This window comes from Rhineura floridana, chromosome 22 (genome assembly GCF_030035675.1).
Source record: "Rhineura floridana isolate rRhiFlo1 chromosome 22, rRhiFlo1.hap2, whole genome shotgun sequence".
Classification (NCBI taxonomy): Eukaryota; Metazoa; Chordata; class Lepidosauria; order Squamata; family Rhineuridae; genus Rhineura; species Rhineura floridana.
Genome location: NC_084501.1, coordinates 18255756 through 18273500, shown reverse-complemented (window position 1 = coordinate 18273500; position 17745 = coordinate 18255756). Strand labels below are relative to the sequence as shown.

General features: G+C 46.8%; 1 protein-coding gene across 1 annotated transcript in view; it reads left to right on the top strand.

Annotated features, from left to right (window-relative positions):
* Positions 1 to 17745, top strand: part of THBS3 (thrombospondin 3) — a 31513-nt gene that overhangs the window by 1275 nt on the left and 12493 nt on the right. The window contains exons 2-14 of the mRNA XM_061606855.1: positions 4319 to 4525; positions 6221 to 6477; positions 8176 to 8278; positions 8913 to 8939; positions 10037 to 10119; positions 10854 to 10905; positions 11848 to 11996; positions 12080 to 12220; positions 12439 to 12516; positions 13368 to 13520; positions 13862 to 13972; positions 15058 to 15165; positions 16469 to 16628. Coding sequence (XP_061462839.1) covers positions 4319 to 4525; positions 6221 to 6477; positions 8176 to 8278; positions 8913 to 8939; positions 10037 to 10119; positions 10854 to 10905; positions 11848 to 11996; positions 12080 to 12220; positions 12439 to 12516; positions 13368 to 13520; positions 13862 to 13972; positions 15058 to 15165; positions 16469 to 16628 — 1629 coding nt within the window. The remainder of the gene's footprint in view (positions 1 to 4318; positions 4526 to 6220; positions 6478 to 8175; positions 8279 to 8912; positions 8940 to 10036; positions 10120 to 10853; positions 10906 to 11847; positions 11997 to 12079; positions 12221 to 12438; positions 12517 to 13367; positions 13521 to 13861; positions 13973 to 15057; positions 15166 to 16468; positions 16629 to 17745) is intronic.

The following is a 17745-nucleotide window of genomic DNA, read 5'->3' as shown; positions in this document are numbered from 1 at the left end:
GAATTCTATATGCTCAGTAACATCAGAAGATGCATTCTGCTTAGTATTGACTAAGCCCTGCCTGCAGATGCCGAGGATTGAACCTGGGACCTTCAGGATGCAAGGAAGATGCTTTAACCATTGAGAGATGGTCCTTCTCCTAGGAACAAAGTAAGATTCTAGTCTTCATGATTCTGAATAAAGGGCTGTCTTAAATAGGAACACAGGAAGCTGCCTTATGCTGAGTCAGGCCGTTGGTACAACTAGTTCAATATTGTCTACACTGACCGGCAGCAGCTCTCAGGGTTTCAGATGGGGGTCTTCCCCAGCCAGACCTGGAGATGCCGAGGACTGAACCTGGGACCTTCTGCACGCCAAGAGCAGTAGTGTAGCAGCGCATTCAGAAGTGCAGAGTCCCTTCATGATAGTCACAGCCACATCCTTCCTCCCCCCTCTTTTTTGCTTCTGGGTTGACAATGAGATCCTTGTTCATGCCTTCTCCCACAACAACAGATGTCCCTAGGAGCTAATAAGCATGAAAGGGGGAAACTGTTAGCTGCTGAAAAGAGTCTTCTCAGTGGCTCTCACCTCTTTTCACTTTGATTGGTTCCAATCAGCAGGAAAGGACAAGGAAGCATGCTAGAAGACTCTTCTCAGTGGCTAACACACTCCCCTTTCATGCTGATTGGCTTGCAGGATGCTGGAGACACAGGGACCCTGCTGGGACCCTGCTCCCAAAAAAGTAAGGGGTCTAAGACCCCCTGAGACCCCAGATGACTGCAATGCCCTTGGTCCATCTAGCTCTTAGTTGTCGGCACTGCCGGCAGTAGCTTCCCAGGGTTTCAAGCAGGAAGTCTTTCCTGAGCTCTACCTGGCGGTGCTGGGGATTGAACCCAGGGCATGCAAAGCACATGCTGTGGTACTGACCTATGGTTTTTCCCCAAAATATAAAATAAGGTTCCAGTCCTTGTGGTTCTGTCTAATCAACAGATCAGTGGTCCTTACAGATTGGCATTATTGACACTGATTCCCACCATCTCTCCAGGGTTTCACACAGGGACATTCCCAACCCCACCTATAGATGCTGGGGATTGAACCGGAGGCCTTCTGCACGCAAAGGAGATGCTCTTCCACGGAGCCCTGGCCCTTTCCCACTCTAAGGGAAGAGGGTAGGAATGACACAGAGGTGCATGAGTGTGTGTTGAAGGGGGGGGGGAGGGAGATAGCATCCCCTTCACTTGAAGTCTAAAGTAGTACTGTTCATTCTAACATCTGATGCATATGTGAACAGGAAATGAATCAAGCACTCTCTCTCTGTCTATCAGACCACATTCACACCAGACATTTATGCCATTATTATTCCACTTCCCCCAAAGGATCCTGGGAAATGTAGTTTGCTAAGGCTGCTGAGCCTGTGAGTTGTTAGGAGACTCCCTCCCTCCTGAGGAGGAGTAGCTAATACCCTGGAGGACAGAAAAAAAATCCAAAAGGATCTTGATAGGCTGGAGCACTGGGCTGAAAACAACGGAATGAAATTTGACAGGGGTAAGTGCAAAGTTCTACACCTAGGAAAAAGAAACCAAATGCCCAGTTATAAGAAGGGGGATACTTGGCTCAACAATATGACATGCGAGAAGGATCTTGGGATTGTTGGTGATTGCAAGCTGAACATGAGTCAACAGTGCCACGTGGCTGCAAAAAAGGCAAATGCTATTTTAGGCAGCATTAACAGAAGTATAGTTTCCAAATGGCATGAAGTATTGGTTCCCCTCTATTTGGCACTGGTTAGGCCTCATCTTGAGTACTGCGACTAGTTCTGGACACCACACTTTAAGAAGGATGCAGAAAAACTGGAACGGGTTCAGAGGTGGGCAATGAGGATGATCAGGGGACTGGAAACAAGGCCCTATGAAGAGAGACTGAAAGAACTGGGCATGTTTAGCCTTGAGAAGAGAAGACTGAGGGGAGTACTTGAATGGTTGCCATACAGAGGAGGGCTGGGATCTCTTCTTGATCATCCCAGAGTGCAGGTCACAGAATAATGGGCTCAAGTTGCAGGAAGCCAGATTTTGGCTGAACATCTGGAAAAACCTCCTAACTGTTAGAGTGGTATAACCATGGAACCAATGACCTAGGTGTTGGTGGCCTCTGCAACCCTGGAAGCATTCAAGAAGCAGCTAGACAGCCCCCTGTCGGGGATGCTTTAACTTGGATTCCTGCATTGAGCAGGGGGTTGGTCTGGATGTCCTTACAGACCCCTTCCAGCTCTACAATTCTGTGATTCCTGTTGTCCTCACAGAGCTGCAATTCCCAGAGTGGTTTAACAGTCAATCCCTCTTCCCATGGAACTCTGGGAACTGAAGCTCTGTGAGGGGAAGAGTGGGTTTCCGAACTACTCTCAGCACCCTTCACAAACTATACTTCTCAAGATTCTTGGGGGGAAGCCATGACTGTTCAAAGTGGTATAAGAGTGCTTTACATGTATGGTGTGAATTTGGCCGTTCTCTCTCTCTGTCTCTCTCTCTCTTTCTCTCTCTCTCTCTCTCTCTCTCTCTCTCTCTCTCTCTCTCTCTCTCTCTCTCTCACACACACACACACACACACACACACACACACACACACACACACACACACAACTTCCTTGTCCTGCCTAACAAATCCAACTCTGTGACCAGCTTCTTAGTCGCTGACATGAACAGCCAGTCCCACCCGCCCCCCAAGCAGGCAGGCTGTTCAGCCGGCCAAGTGGCAAATCACCACTAAGAGCTGCAACATTCATTTCCGCAGTGGCTGTCCAAAGTATGTGTTAACAGAATTCCTGGTTATTATTATTAGTTTTTAATCTGTTTTTACCCCAAATTCTGGCCAGGATCTGCCTTGCTGCCATCTATGCCAGGAACCAGAATCCAGAGTATGTTCCAGGTGGAATCTTATCAGGCACCACACATCTTTGGGAGGTCTGGTCCAGGAGGTGTGTGTGGGGGGGAGGCTGTGAAAAGGGACCCCCTTACCGCTGCCCAGAGGGAGACCACAGAGCCCCGAGTAGATGCAAAGGCTTCTGTCTGTTTGAATTGAGACAGTGTGTTTAATCCATTCTTTGTAAATAAATATTGAACTGGAAGGGAGCAGACGGAAGGCCTCTTCCAGGTTTCTTTGAGTTTCCGATGCCTCGCGTTCCAAACCAGAGCAAGCCTGCTTCAGAGGGTCAAAGCAAGACTGTTGGATGAAACCAAGCCTCCGTCTCATCCAGCATCCGGTTTCCCAAAGCAACAAGCTGACCAATGTTCCTAGATGGGTAGAAAGGCAGGAAATTCTCCTGTTTTGTTGGCCGTGCCCATTTCCCTCAGCAAATTGGTATTTAGAGGTATACTGCTTCTGAACATGGAGGTTTGGCTTAGCCATCTGCAAAACACAAGATCACAGATTTGCTCTCTTAAGTTGACTGAAATGGAATAAAGATTGCTCTCCCTCCTCCGCACGTGCCGGAAATTATACACTTTGCATGCAGAAAAGGGGGCGGGGAGAAATCCCTATCTAAAAGAAGCAATAAAAATACAGTTAAAAATCAATATGAATATTTAATGCAGACATGCTGTGGACCACCTGAAAGAAGCTCGTGGACCACTGTTGGTTCACGGGCCACAGTTTGGGAACACTTGCTCTCAGTATGAAAGAAATAATAATAATAATAAAATAAAATAAAATAAAATAAAATAAAATAAAATAAAATAAAATAAAATAAAATAATAGATTGTATTACAATGGATAGCCTGTTGATGCAACAACACATTTTGATGGCTACATTTTGCTTTGGAAATGTAATAAATTGTCCCAGTATGAAGTAGGGGGTGGAGATATAGAAAACCATCAAGAGTATGCTACTTCAGAAGTCAGGTGCAGGAATTTTTGCTACTCATCCAGTGTCCCACCTTGTGCGGAGACTTGGACTTGCGCTTGAAAAGCCCAGAATCCTTCCTTCAGCCCTGACCTCTTAATGTTCCTTTCCCCCTAACACACACACACCCCCGGCACGGGGTGGGGAGTGGAGCAGGCCACATTTGCTGTTGAAACAGCCCCCTCCTAAAAGGAAACCTCTGAAGCTACGACCTCTCCGGCTGTTGCTCCCCAGAAGCTGGTATTCAGGGTTAGATGGCTTTTGAACGTGGAGGCTCTACTGAACTACAATGGCCAGTAGCTGTGGATAGGCTTTTTCCCGCGCCGAAATTTGTACACACATTGGGCAGGCACATTATGCACATTATGTAATGTGCAGCCGGCTCTTGGGCGCATGGGTCTGTCAGTGCCATGGCTTGACCTTCGCTCTTCTCGCCTCCCTTAGTAATTGACCTCCTGTCAGTGATGGAGACCCGGCATGTGACCAGTGTGGCCAACAAGATCCGGACAGAGCTCATGTCTGTCAATGACATCTACCTGCTCTCCACTTTCCGCCTGCCCCCCAAGCAAGGTGGGGTGTTGTTTGGACTCTACTACAAGAAAGACAACAGCCGGTGGTTTGAGGCATCAGTCGTTGGCAAGACCAACAAAGGTGAGTGACGTGGGGATGTCACAGAATTTCAGCAGAAAAAACCACGGGAGTGGAAATTGCCAATGTTCACTTGTTTGTCCTGTATCCAGCGAAATATGAATGGTATTTGCTGTTGTCATTGCTTTCAATCATGCAAACGATATATCATTGATCATGTGCCCCACACATATTTGCATTGCGTGCCCTTTGCATTGAAATGAATGGGGTGGAATATCATGATGACAATGTAATTTACATAATTATGTAAATTACACACGTTCGCCTACAGCAGACAGCAAAACAGCATAGTTTTTGACAGAAGACGAACAGCAGCGGAACAGAAACAGGGCTGCATGCAACAAAGACAGGGCAGAACAGAAACCTATGCCTGCTTACATCCTGGGGAAGGGGTGGCTTTGGTGATTATCCAGAGATGGGGAACCTCCAAACTTGGCCCGTTTGGCCCACAAGTCCGTTTTGGGGATGCCATGCCCACCCATGCCAGAACTGACATCATACACAACATCAGATGCACACCGATAAGTGCATTCTAGGAGAAATGTACACTAAAATACTGGTATAGGATTGGGGGATTGGTATGGATGATATCTCTGGGTCCCCTTTCTAGCCTCTGATTTTGAATTTATAGAGATGGAGTTGTAGCAGAGAAACCTGCTGTGCTGGTCAATCCAGTTTCTTTGTTAAGTCTGTCAAGTACCCGATCTACATGTCTAAAGACTTGGTCAAGAGAAGATACGTTGCCATAGGAACAATAGGGGGTAGGCCTCCCCCTCCCCCATCCTGAGGCCAGGAGATGCTTGTGTGTGTCTGAGTTTGATGTGAAGCCAGAAAGACCCAGAGAGGCTTGCTTCACTTTCTGTTTGAATCCAAAGCAATGGCTTTGGGAAGCGTTCACTAGAAGCCTAACAGGGAAGCCAGATCTATTGGAGTGTTAATGCTGCGAGCCCCTTCAGGTTGCATATATGTGTAAATAAAACCATATATCCTAAAGACACCTCCGTTTCTGCTAACCTTCAGTCCAAGGAAACTAAACCCCAGGTAAGCCCTGGAAGTCTGTCACCCTCGGAGACTGGGGTGCATGCAACAGTACTGACAAATTTTCTTGGGAGTGTAATGAAGATATTGCAAAGTGATGGGTCAATGAGGAAAAATTGGAAACCAAAATTGTCAGATTTACCTTACATGCATCTCCACTAGGGGTGAAAAGATCTGTCAAATATGGGTTCTCTCTCTTTCTCATTTTTCCATCTTAAATTCAGTTCTCCACATTTCTGCAGCAGTTTGCCATTTTTTAAAAAAAAAATCCTCATGAAAATTCTCCAGCATTTGAGTGCAAATTTCTCCTAATAAACACATTTTGGACTAACGTGCACATTTTTCTGTAAGCCATTTCTCATCACACAAATGCATTTTTGTATATTATTTTCACTCATGTATTCTTTTTTATGCACACTTTCCCCTAATATATGTGCTTTTGTAAACAGTGTTTGGCTGGCAAACCGCATTGCAAATTCAAATCAGTGCGAATTTCAAAGGATGGCTGCTTTCGGTTCTCAGTTTGTTTCGGAAAATGTGAATTTGATAGATTTGGCTTGAAATGCAAACGGAATTGAAATCCTCGCCCATCCCTAATCCCCACAGAACTGAGCCTTGATCATCATAACCATGCCTCCCCTCTCTCCCACCTTCCCACAGTCCTCATCCGATACTTGCGGGCCGACGGCAAGGTCCATTCAGTGAACCTGCAGAACGCAAACCTTGCCGATGGTCGCAGCCACACCACCATCCTGCGGGTGAGCGGCCTGCAAGGCAGCAGCCTGTCCACGGAGCTGTACGTGGACTGCAAGCAAACAGACTCTAATGTGGGGCTGCCTGAGATGTCTTCCCTTGACCTAGACCAAGCGGAGGCTGTGGAGATGCGGACAGGGCAGAAATCTTATCTCCGCATGCAGGTAAGGAGGAAGGCATGTGTAAAGCAGTCACTGACATTCTGTCACACTTGAGTGTGACGGAGAGGGGGAGGGTGGGGGCAGGGCTATGCAAATGAAAGGGTGGGGCAATGCAGAAAGGGGCTGGCTTGGTTCTTAATGGCTGCAGATCTCTGCTAGGTGCAGCCTGCAGAATTAATCCTTGCTGCACCAATAGTTTTGTTTGTTTGTTAATAACTTTTATAAGTGTAACAAGGCAAGCAAAACAGCAGGGTACAAAAACAGGGGATTAAGCATGTCATAACATAGTAGTGAGAGCCGGCAAAATATATATTGAAAAATGCATTTTTTTCTGCCCCTGGATACAAAAGGAAACACTTTAGCACACAAAGAAAAACAAATGGTTCACTTTTGCAGAATCTATAGATTGTGGAAAATCTTGGGAACCTTGATACTGTTATCCGCCTTGTCAGTATAAGAAATGAAACTCCACCCTTCTGTGACAGATGGGTCCTTTTGTTTTCTGCCTCTTGCAATCTTTAACTTTTGTGTGAGTTTTTCTATCGGTGCTGACTGCCAGGTTTTATTGTACCACAATAGTCTACTTAACTGCTGACCCTTCTGTTCGTTCCCGTCTTGTGAAGTTGATTTATTACATATAATAATAATATAATAATACATTTAATTTATGCGTCGCCTACCTGACCAATGGCCACTCTAGGCGACTTACGTGTGAAAAATTAAAACACAATACAATAATACAAAATACAAAATAGAACAGTGCGACAGCAAAAGCAACAATAATACAGGGCATGAGGCATTTAATCATAGCATTTAGCCCTCCCCGGAAATCCCAAAGGCCTGTTGAAAGAGCCAGGTCTTTAAGGCTTTTCGGAAGACATTTAGGGAAGAGGCGTGCCGGAGATCTTGCGGGAGGGAGTTCCAGAAGGTGGGGGCCGCCACTGAGAAAGCCCTCTCTCTAGTTCCTGCCAATCTAGCTGTTTTTGTTGGCGGGATTGAGAGAAGGCCCTGTGTGGCTGATCGAGTCGGGTGGCGTTGAAGGCGCTCCTTTAGACAAACTGGGCCGAAACCCAGTTTTTACATTAAAAAAACCCACCCTTCCTCTCTTATATCAGTCCCCTCATTTTATCCTCACAACAACCTTGTGAGGTAGGGTTGAGCTGAGATAAGCTATCTGGCCAAACGTCGCCCAGTCAGGTCTTCATAGCAGAGTGGGGATTTGAACCCACAATCCTAGTCTGACACTCTGGCTGCTCCACCACACTGGCTTCATAGCCCAACCTTTCTGTTTCCACACCTTCAAGGCAGCTTACAACTGACAACACCATTGATAAGAAAACCCAAATAGCTATCTTTACATTTTTAAAAAATATATATATAAAATAAAACACAGCTGAAGGGCAAAAATACTCACCGCTGCTTTGCCAATACAGATTATGGCTGACACTAAACAGCAAATAGGGGAAGGGTTAGAGGATTGAGATGGGTGTGTTTAGAAACAGCCCTACTGTACATTTGTGGCTCCTCCCACTTTTGCCTCTGGCCGCGCCCACTGCCTGCATGTGGGCCGCCCAGAAGGGAATGTGGCCCTCGGGCTTTGAAAATGCTTACCCACCCCTGGTGTGCAGGATTGCAGCCTGAGAATTACTTGCAGGAGAATCATTCGCTCTGCTGACACCCCTCCCTCCACTTCCACGTCAGGGCTTTCTGGAGTCGCTGAAACTGATCCTCGGAGGATCGATGAGCCGGGTGGGAGCCTTAAGCGAGTGCCCCTTCCAAGGGGACGAATCCATGCAGAACACGGGTAAGGATTTTTTATTTTTCCTCGTTGTCTTGGCCAGAATGCTACGTACGACTTGCAGGGATTTGGGGACAGGGGGAGAGAAGCACTAGACATTTCAAGCAGCATCATACCACGTTAAACAATCGTGGCGTCCCCCAGAGAATCTTGGGAACTGCAGTCTGTTAAAGCCCAAAGAGGTTGTTTTGTTGTTGTAGAGCCATCGCTTCCAAACTCTCCATCTTTGGGGAGAAAGATTGCACATTTGACCTTCCTGGCTAATGCCTACAATGCTGCCCCGGAACCACAGTGTGTTCCAGAGAATTCATCACTTTGGGCCCATGCGCACCATGCACTGGAGTCCCAGTTATCCTGACTGAGAGACACAGCTTGGGCCCAGAGTTATATAGATCCAGCCAAGCCCCTATTGGTTACTTCAGTCACATGGTTCTAATTGGACCAAAGAGCCGCAGTTCCAGATCTGGCCACCATATGGGTGACGCTGCAGTTTAGCAGTTATTAGACCTGCAATCCCTCGTTCTGCGAGCTGTTCCCTGTGGCACAAGTGATTTGAGTCCGCTGCCAACTCGCACTTATGTAATTCAATTTCTTCAAGTCCTCACCTCACATCTTATCTCTGTTTTCCTTTCCCTTGCAGTATCCAATGTGATCAATACCCTCTTTGGTGAGTTTGATGGTCACTCTGCTGTCCTCCACTGTTAATGTTTTCCCCATTTGTGTGTGTCTGCAAGCCAGTTATGATGATCATCACTTGGATTATTAAATGCACAAGCCTTTTGCTCGTGTGCAGAGCCACTTTTATCCTCCATTTGCACAAGCAACAAATACACCAGGAAGTCTCTAATTAATTATGGTGAATTATGATTCCTCCTTTTTCATCCAAACTACAAAAACTATGTTTACCGGCTTCGGAACAAGCCAGAATATTAAATCAATTTAATATCCTTGCTTGTTCTGAAACTGTTGACCATAGTTTCCTGGGCCGGAAGAAATTGGAAACTATGGTTAGCAGCTTCTTGGTTTAATCACAGCTCAGGAAGGAGCTCCATGAGAACCATGGTGAGATCCAGACTGATATATTTTGAATCAAAAATTAGAATGGGGAAAAGTATATATTCAGTTCAATATCACAAAGGCCATTAGGACTTGGTCGGACTGTACCAACTTGCAGGACATCAGCAACCAGATGAAGGGCTCCTGGTTTTAATAGGTTGGGGGGGTGATGTTCTCTATCCAGGCATCTCATCCAGGCATCTTATCCATTCATTCAATATGCATCCTGCCCTTCCTCCTGAAGGAGGCCAGGGCGGCAAACACGTCAATAGTTTTTTTTAAGCATTCTAAGAACAGTTAAAAACATTCTGTAAACAGTGAAAAATGTTCTCTCAACCAGCGATCTCAGGGTTGCAAGGAGCAATATTGTTCAGCCCTCAAATCCTGTTGGGAGTAAACAGGAATGTTTTTAAATTCCTCCTGAAAGCCAATAATGAGGGAAACAGACACACCTCACCAGGGAGGGCATTCCATAAATGGGGAACCACCACTGAAAAAGCCCCGTCCCAGGTCAACGACAACTGGGCAGTCCTCAGTGGTGACACCACCAACAAGGCCTTTCCTGCTGATCAGAGGGTCTGAGATGGTTGATACAGGGACAGTGCGCTTTAGGTACTTGGGTCCCAAGCCATTCATAGCTTTATACGCTGCTACTATCATCTTGCATTGAGCTTCCACCTTGAATTGACTGTCCCTGTTGCCTGACAGGTGAGCAAACAAGGGCTCTTGTGAAACAACTCACCCTTTTCAACCAGATTCTGATGGAACTTCAAGAGGATATGAGAGATCAAGTGAGTGAGTCAGTGCCAATAAGCCCAGGTGAGATCAGCCTGGGGGAAGCAGATCTCTTAAGCAGTGGTGGGGAACCACCACCCTGCGGGCCTTATTGAGCCCATCAGGCATCTCCGTTTGGCCCAGCAGGCCACATCATATATGTGTGACATCAGGCACGGGGCAGGTAAAGACACAGCCCGGCTAAAAAAGGGGCTTGCAGACAGTGTTGATAAACTGATCGGCCACACATGTAAAGCTCTGCATACAACACTTTGCAAGCACCAATAACTATCCATTAGTTTTACTGGGATCACATTCACACCATACATTTATTCCATATTTTTCCACTGTAAACAATCATGGCTTCCCCCAAAGAATCCTGGGAAGTATTGTTTGTTCAGGGAGCTGAATGCTGCTAGGTGACTCCTGTTCCCCTCACAGAGCAGCAATTCCCAGACTTCTCTGAGAAGAGGGACTGACTGTAAAACCATTCAGGGAATTGTAGGGAATTGAGGAGAATAGGAGTCTCCTAACCACTCTCAGCACCCTTCACAAACTGCACTTCCCAGGATTCTTTGAGGGAAAGCCACGACTGTTTAAAGTGGGATAATAGTGGAATAAATGTATGACGTGAATGTGGCCTGGGTCTACTCTTTGAAGAACTTAGCTAGATACAACCCAGAAAACGGTTTAGCAGCGGGTCCCATTTTGTCATCCATTGCTCTCAGTGATGAGTGTCCATTCTTTCTAGGTGAAGGAGATGTCCTTGATCCGGAACACCATTATGGAGTGTCAGGTGTGCGGTGAGTGCTGAGGGTGAGGGGTGGGTGGGACAGTTAAACCAGTGGCCATGCTGGCTGGGGCTGATGGGGGTTGTAGTTCAAAAAAGGAACTTTTCCAAGCTCTGAGTTAAACACCACAAAATTGGCCGTTTTCCTGCACCATGAGAAATGCACACGAGTTTGTGTCAGTTATCCTAACACAGAGATGGAGGACCTTTCTCAGCATGAGGGCCACATTCCTTTCTGGGCAACTTTCCAGGGCCGCATGCTAGTGGTGGGCGGGGCCAGAGGCCAAAATAGGCAGGATAAGGAATATAAATCTTCTCTTAGTACAGCAGGCAAGTTTTTGCACACATACCCAGGCTTAGTTCTAAGTATTATTATTATGAAATAAACATATAAACCTCTTCACAGCATAAAGTCATCAAAGCGGTATACAAGATGAAACTAGAATGAAACACAAACTCTAAAGACTGCCCCTGTATGAGTACCACATAATACTCGTTCAGCACTTATAAGAAATCATTTTTTTGTGTGTGGGGCACCTACTCTTTGGAACTCCCTGCCTATTGCCATCAGGCAAGATGCCTTCACTATTCTTTTCAGCACCTGCTTAATTTGTGGATTTTTTTTAATCCTCATGGAGATTCTTCAGCATTTGAGTGCGAATTTCTCCTAATAAATGTATTAAACACATTTTATAGGCAGTGACTAATGTACACATTTTTTGTATTTTATTTTCACCCAGATATTTATTTTATGCATACTTTCCCCTAATATATGCATTTTGTAAACACTGCTTGGTTGAAGAACTAGCTTTGCAAAATTCGGATAGGTGCTGATTTCGAAGGATGGCTGCCTTTTGTTTCCATATTGTTCTGGAAAGGGCAAATTTGATAAATTTGGCTTTAAATGAGAACTGAATCATATTTCTCCTCCGTTCATACCTCCTACCCATGGCAGGATTTCACGAACACCGCTCCCGATGCAAACCAAATCCTTGTTTCAGCGGTGTCGACTGCATGGAGACATACGAGTACCCGGGCTACCGTTGTGGGCCTTGTCCGCCTGGCTTTGAAGGCAACGGGACCCACTGTGCTGACATCAATGAGGCAAGCGGGGGCCTGGCATTGAAGGATGGGGGGGGGATTGTGGGATTCACCAGCTCGCCGCTGAGTTCTCTTGTTTCCCACAGTGTGCCCACGCCAACCCCTGTTTCCTTGGATCAAAGTGCCTCAATACGGCACCTGGCTTTCGCTGTGAACCCTGCCCGCCCGGCTACAAGGGAAACCTCATCTCCGGTGTAGGGGCGGATTACGCCAAAGCCAGCAAACAGGTGAGGAATTTACCGGAGGGGGGGAGTGTTCTTTATGCTGGGGGCCAGTAGGGTTCTTTTCTTTTGCCTAGACAGCCACACCACCCCTTAAATAGTAACTAAGGAGGAGCCGTTGTGAAAATAAAAGGGGTCATTCCCCTTTTGCTTACCTCCTTCGGTAAGCGGAGTACCAGCCGCCCCCTTCCACCTTGCAAAGCGATTTTTCCTCTTCCCGCCAGGTTTGCACGGATATTGATGAATGCAATGATGGGAACAACGGGGGATGTGACCCCAATGCCATCTGCACCAACAGCCTGGTGAGTCTGTCTGCCTGGGACAAGGATACCCAGAGGGGATGATGGGTCCATCAATGGGGAAACAAGCCTCGCTGGCTGAAGAGGCCACAGGTACTTCCACTGGCTGCTGCTACGCTACCAAGCCAAGTTCAAGGTTCTTGCATTACGTAAGGAGACAGCGATGACACAAGCATGTCTGCCAGAACAGACATCAGCACAGTCTTATATACCCTAGTGACTTTTAATGATGTGTGATCCCATACAGCAAACAGGAGAATTCTTAGCTGCGACGTGCTCTGAAAAGGATGCACAGTAATTCCCTGAAGACAGTTAGATACAGGCGGGACATTTGAAACAGTTCATAACTCTTCCCACACACCACTCTTATCTCTACGTGCTAGTACACACTCCCATCATGACAGTAAAGTGGAAAATTCCACTTCAAGGCCTGGAGGGCTGCATTTGGCCCATAGGCCAGAGGTCACCCACCCCTGCTGTAAGGTAAGTCAGTATTATTACTGTCCCCCATGTCGCAGATAGAGAAACTGAGGCTGAGAGGGAGTGGCTTGCCTAAGGCTACTTGAGTGAGTTCATGGGATGGGCACTGGAGAAGCCTCTCTGCCTATGTAAACCAGCTCTTCTTGAGAACCACAAGGACTGGAATCTTTCTTTGTTTTTAGGAGAAGGTATCTAGCTCAGGAGCAGAGCATCTGCTTTGCACGCAGAAGATCCCTGGATCAATCCCGGGGATCTCCAAGGATGCCAGTCCACCGCATGCAAAACTCAGCCTGATGGACCAATGGTCTGGCTCTGTATAAGGCAACTTCCTATTTTCCTGTGTTCCACTTCCCTTGTTTTGTCTCCCTCGACAGGGATCCTACAAATGCGGGCCTTGCAAGTCAGGTTTTGTGGGGAACCAGACGGGCAGCTGTACCCCCCAGAAGGCCTGCCAGAGCCCCAGCCACAACCCCTGCGACGTCAATGGCTACTGCCTCTTCGAACGCAATGGAGATGTCTCCTGCGCAGTGAGTCCTTTCAACGCAACGTGGCGGGGGAGGTTGGTCCATTAGGGCGTGTGGGGTAGCACCCGCCTCAGCCTTCAGCCAGCCCTCACCTGCCTGCCTCTGTACTTGCAACCAGTCCAGGGGGGGTCACACTAGTATCGGTACATTTGGCCTCGTATCTCAGGTTCTACAAATGCTAGAAACGTATATATATGTATAAAAATTAATGGTGGGAATCTGAAGGTTATGGTTCATCCAGGGTAGAGTAGGGCAGCTGCTTCCCGTGCCCCTCTTCCCGTGCAAATGGCCAAGCCTGTATTATCTGTCGCTGCAAACATGTCATTTTCTCTTTGCTTTCCCAGTGCAACGTGGGCTGGGCTGGGAACGGGAACGTGTGTGGACGGGACACAGACATTGATGGCTACCCGGATGAGCCCTTGCCTTGCATCGACAACAATAAGCACTGTTCACAGGTAGGAAGCGCTGGCAAGGGGAGGAAGAGGGGCTGCAAATGGAAGCCTAGTTAAGAGGACAGGGCAGTGGAGTCTGGGCCGTTAGGGCAGGTGAGGTGCTGCTGCCCCCCAACCTCAGCCTGCCCCCACCAGCCCCCACCTGCCTGCCTTCTTACTTGTACCTAGTTCAGTAGTGTGGCTCTGGCTGTCAGCTGCCTCTTCCTCAATCTCAGTGTTGCCCGTTGCAGAACTCAGCCAGAGGATGGGTACAAATCTAGACTTGGTTGGCTCCCCCTCTCATTGGCTCTGGCCCGCCTCCTGTTGGGCTCCCTGCCTTCCGCCCCACCAGTCCCAATGGGCACTAGCTACCACTGGGACAGGGATCCCACAAATGTAGGGTGGGACACCCCCTCCCCTGAAGGGTCCAATTCTCTTGCACTGGTAAAAGGGTTTGCCCTTTTCTTTTTCTTTCAATTTTGTACATTTGATGTTTACTGGTAAAAGACATCACCGATAACCAGGGATGGGTGAATCTGTCAATTTTGCTTCTTCTTGGTTTCTCATTTTTTCCCAGCCTTAAATTCAGATCTCCACACTTCTGCGTCGCTTTACGCTTTTTTAAATTTGTCCGCAAATTTAGTTTGCTAATCAGAATATCATGGGGCACTTTGTCAAAAGCTTTGCTGTCATTTCATGTTAGTCACAGCCACGCCCCCTCCCCTTTTTTGCTGCTGGGTGGAGAATGAGGTCCTTGTTAAGACCTTGTCCCACAGTAACAGACATTCCTAGGAGCCAGTCAGCATGAAAGGGGAGTTATCTACTGAGAAGAGTCTTCTACGTGGCTGACTCACCTCCCTTCACTCTGGCTCCAATCAGTAGGAAAGGACAAGGATGTTGTTAGCCAAGTGAGAAGACTCTTTTCATTGGCTAACATGCTTCCCTTTCATGCTGACTAGCTCATAGGATGCTGGAGACATGGGGAACCTGGTCCCAAAAAAGTAAGGGATCCCCCGAGACCTCAGATAACTACACCCCTGCGAGAGCCCCTGCCAGTCAGAATTATCTTATAACTTGTCCTGTCCTCCCACCTGCCCCGTTTCACGCAGGACAACTGCCGGCTCACACCCAACTCTGGTCAAGAAGATGCAGACAATGACGGCATAGGGGACCAGTGCGATGATGACGCGGATGGCGATGGCATCAAGAATGTGGAGGTGCGCCCAAGCTTAGCTTCCCGCTCAGACAGGGTGGATTAGGCAAGAGCAGGGATGGGGAACCTTTTTCAGCCCCAGGGCCACATTCCCTCCTGGGCAGCCTTCCAGGGGCCGCATACCAATAGTGGGTGTGGCCAAAGTGGGCATGGCCAGATACACTCCACCCCCATCCGGGCAAGCATGAGGGTTTATCCCAGTGCAGGGACATATTCCAGCCGGGTAAAACCATTAGGGGAGGGAGCAGAGCAGGGCCAGTGAGGGGTGTGGCCTGGGGAGAGAGCCAAGTAGAGAGGCCTAGAAGGCTGTATTTGGCCCCTGGGCCCAAGATGCCCCACCTCTAGGAGGGAGCAAAGGCATTCCCTGAGATCCTAGAAATCAGATCTAATCAAATCGAAGATTATTATTGTTCATCATAATATTTTGATGCTTGAGATGTATATTTTAGGGCCCACCCTATTCTTAAGATTATAATCTGAATTTGATGTTGTATTTTGAATTGTTGAGGCCCACCCTGGGACTTGAGGGTGAAGAGCAAGCAACAAATCAAAATAATCATCGTCATCATTGGGGCAGGTCCCCCCTCTGAGGGAGGCTTGGAGTGCGGTGACAAGGGAGAGGACCTTTTCAGTTGTGGCTCCCCATCTGTGGAAAATGCTCCATGATGAGGTCCACCTGGCACCCTCATTGTCATCTGTTTGGTGCCAGCTAAAGACTTACCCTTTCTCCGAGGCATTTGATAGATTCAGATGATGTTTTATTTTAATACGCTGCCAAACCTTCCTGCGGCTGCGTGGGGGTGGCCTTGCTATTGTTGTGTCGTTTATTGTTATGTTTCTACAGGGTGTTTTATTTGTTTTTGTTTTAACATTGTGTACATTGCTGGGGACCTTTGGGTATCAAGCAACTAATAATAACAATAATGATATATTGAGGCCAGATCATTCATCCATTTTGTCTATTATTATTATTATTGTTGTTGTTGTTGTTATTATTATTATTGGGTTGTATCCAGCTAAGCTCTACTCAGAGTACACCCAATGAAATTAATGAATCTGTTAGTCATGTCTATTAACAATAATGTGTCTGCTCTTAGTAAGGCTAGCATTGAATGCCATCCATTTGTTCGTGGCTCACTGTGCCTCAAAGCGACCAGCAACTATAAGAGCAGGTACATGATACAAAATTTAAAATACATCAAAAAGATAATTGCACATTAACTGACTAAAAGTGCAGCAAGGCCGTTCGGTGTAAGACAGTTTGATCTCTGAACTATAATTACCTAACCTCCCTCTCTCTGTCGTAGGACAACTGCCGTCTTTTCCCCAACAAAGACCAGCAGAATTCAGACACTGATTCTTTTGGGGATGCTTGCGACAACTGCCCCAATGTCCCCAACAATGACCAGAAGGACACGGACAGCAACGGGGAGGGGGACGCTTGCGACAATGACATTGACGGGGACGGTGAGTGGAAGGGTAAAAGGGTGGCAGCGTTTACGGCTGGCTCTGTCATACAGGTTGAGCAGGCATGGACCTAGCATAAGGATGGACAGATCAGTCAAAGGTCTCATGTACATGGGAGTGTTTCTTTGTAGGAAATACACTTCTTTTACCTTCTGTTTCATTTTCATCGTCTGCAGTTCCAGTCCAAAAGTTAGCTGCTAATCGCTTTTTCCCATTCGCACAAGCAGGCATTCTTCTGGGAAGAATTAGTCTTGCTTTTTCCTTGAGGCCCTGTCCTTTAATTATACATTTCCAGTACCTCTTGTTTCTAGGTGACCAAGCATGCTCAGTCTGTTCTACCAGCTGTAATAGGTTCCTTTAGAAAAAAAAACAGAAGTGCGAATATCTGTGTTTTCCCTGGTAGGATACAGCTGAAATACAAATCTTTGTTTGACCAATGTTATGTTGTTGCGCACATTTTAGGGGGAAAAGAAAAGAAAGGCACTGTTTGCAGCAATATAAACAAATGCCAGCAGAATGGAGGAGAGCAGTCAGAAGTTGCTTGTCAACCTACAGGAAATAAAATGAACAAATGGAGGAATAGGGAGTGGGCATGGAGAGGGGAATGATTGACACACCCACCTAAAAGCATTGGAGCAAAGCATCTGCAAGCACTAGAAAAAGGGAGTGAAGACTCCCCCCCCTTTTCATATTGGATATCCCTTTTCAGTGGATTGGGTTAGTACAGATTTACAGGGGGGAAACTGTGTGATAGCTTCTGTTTGCTGGTAACATTATGTGTACCATGCAAATTTAAAGGAGATGTGAGTGGCACCAAACAAACAGTAAACCACCGTGCAGATGAGCCCTTATTTCCATTCTGTCAGTTTTCGCATCTGTTCAATCCTAAATCTGTTCCATCCCATTTTCTGAGGACTTAAGAAACATAAACCTCTACCCTCTAAAAGAAACTCCCATTTCATCATATTTTATTTACTTATTTAGACAATTTATATATGGCTATACACAATTAAATTGTGTATATTAGGGGGAAATGCCTATCTGTTCACATGCCTTCTCTAAAATATATATTTTTGTACACTTTTGGATGTGAATCAGATAGATATGGGGGGAAGGG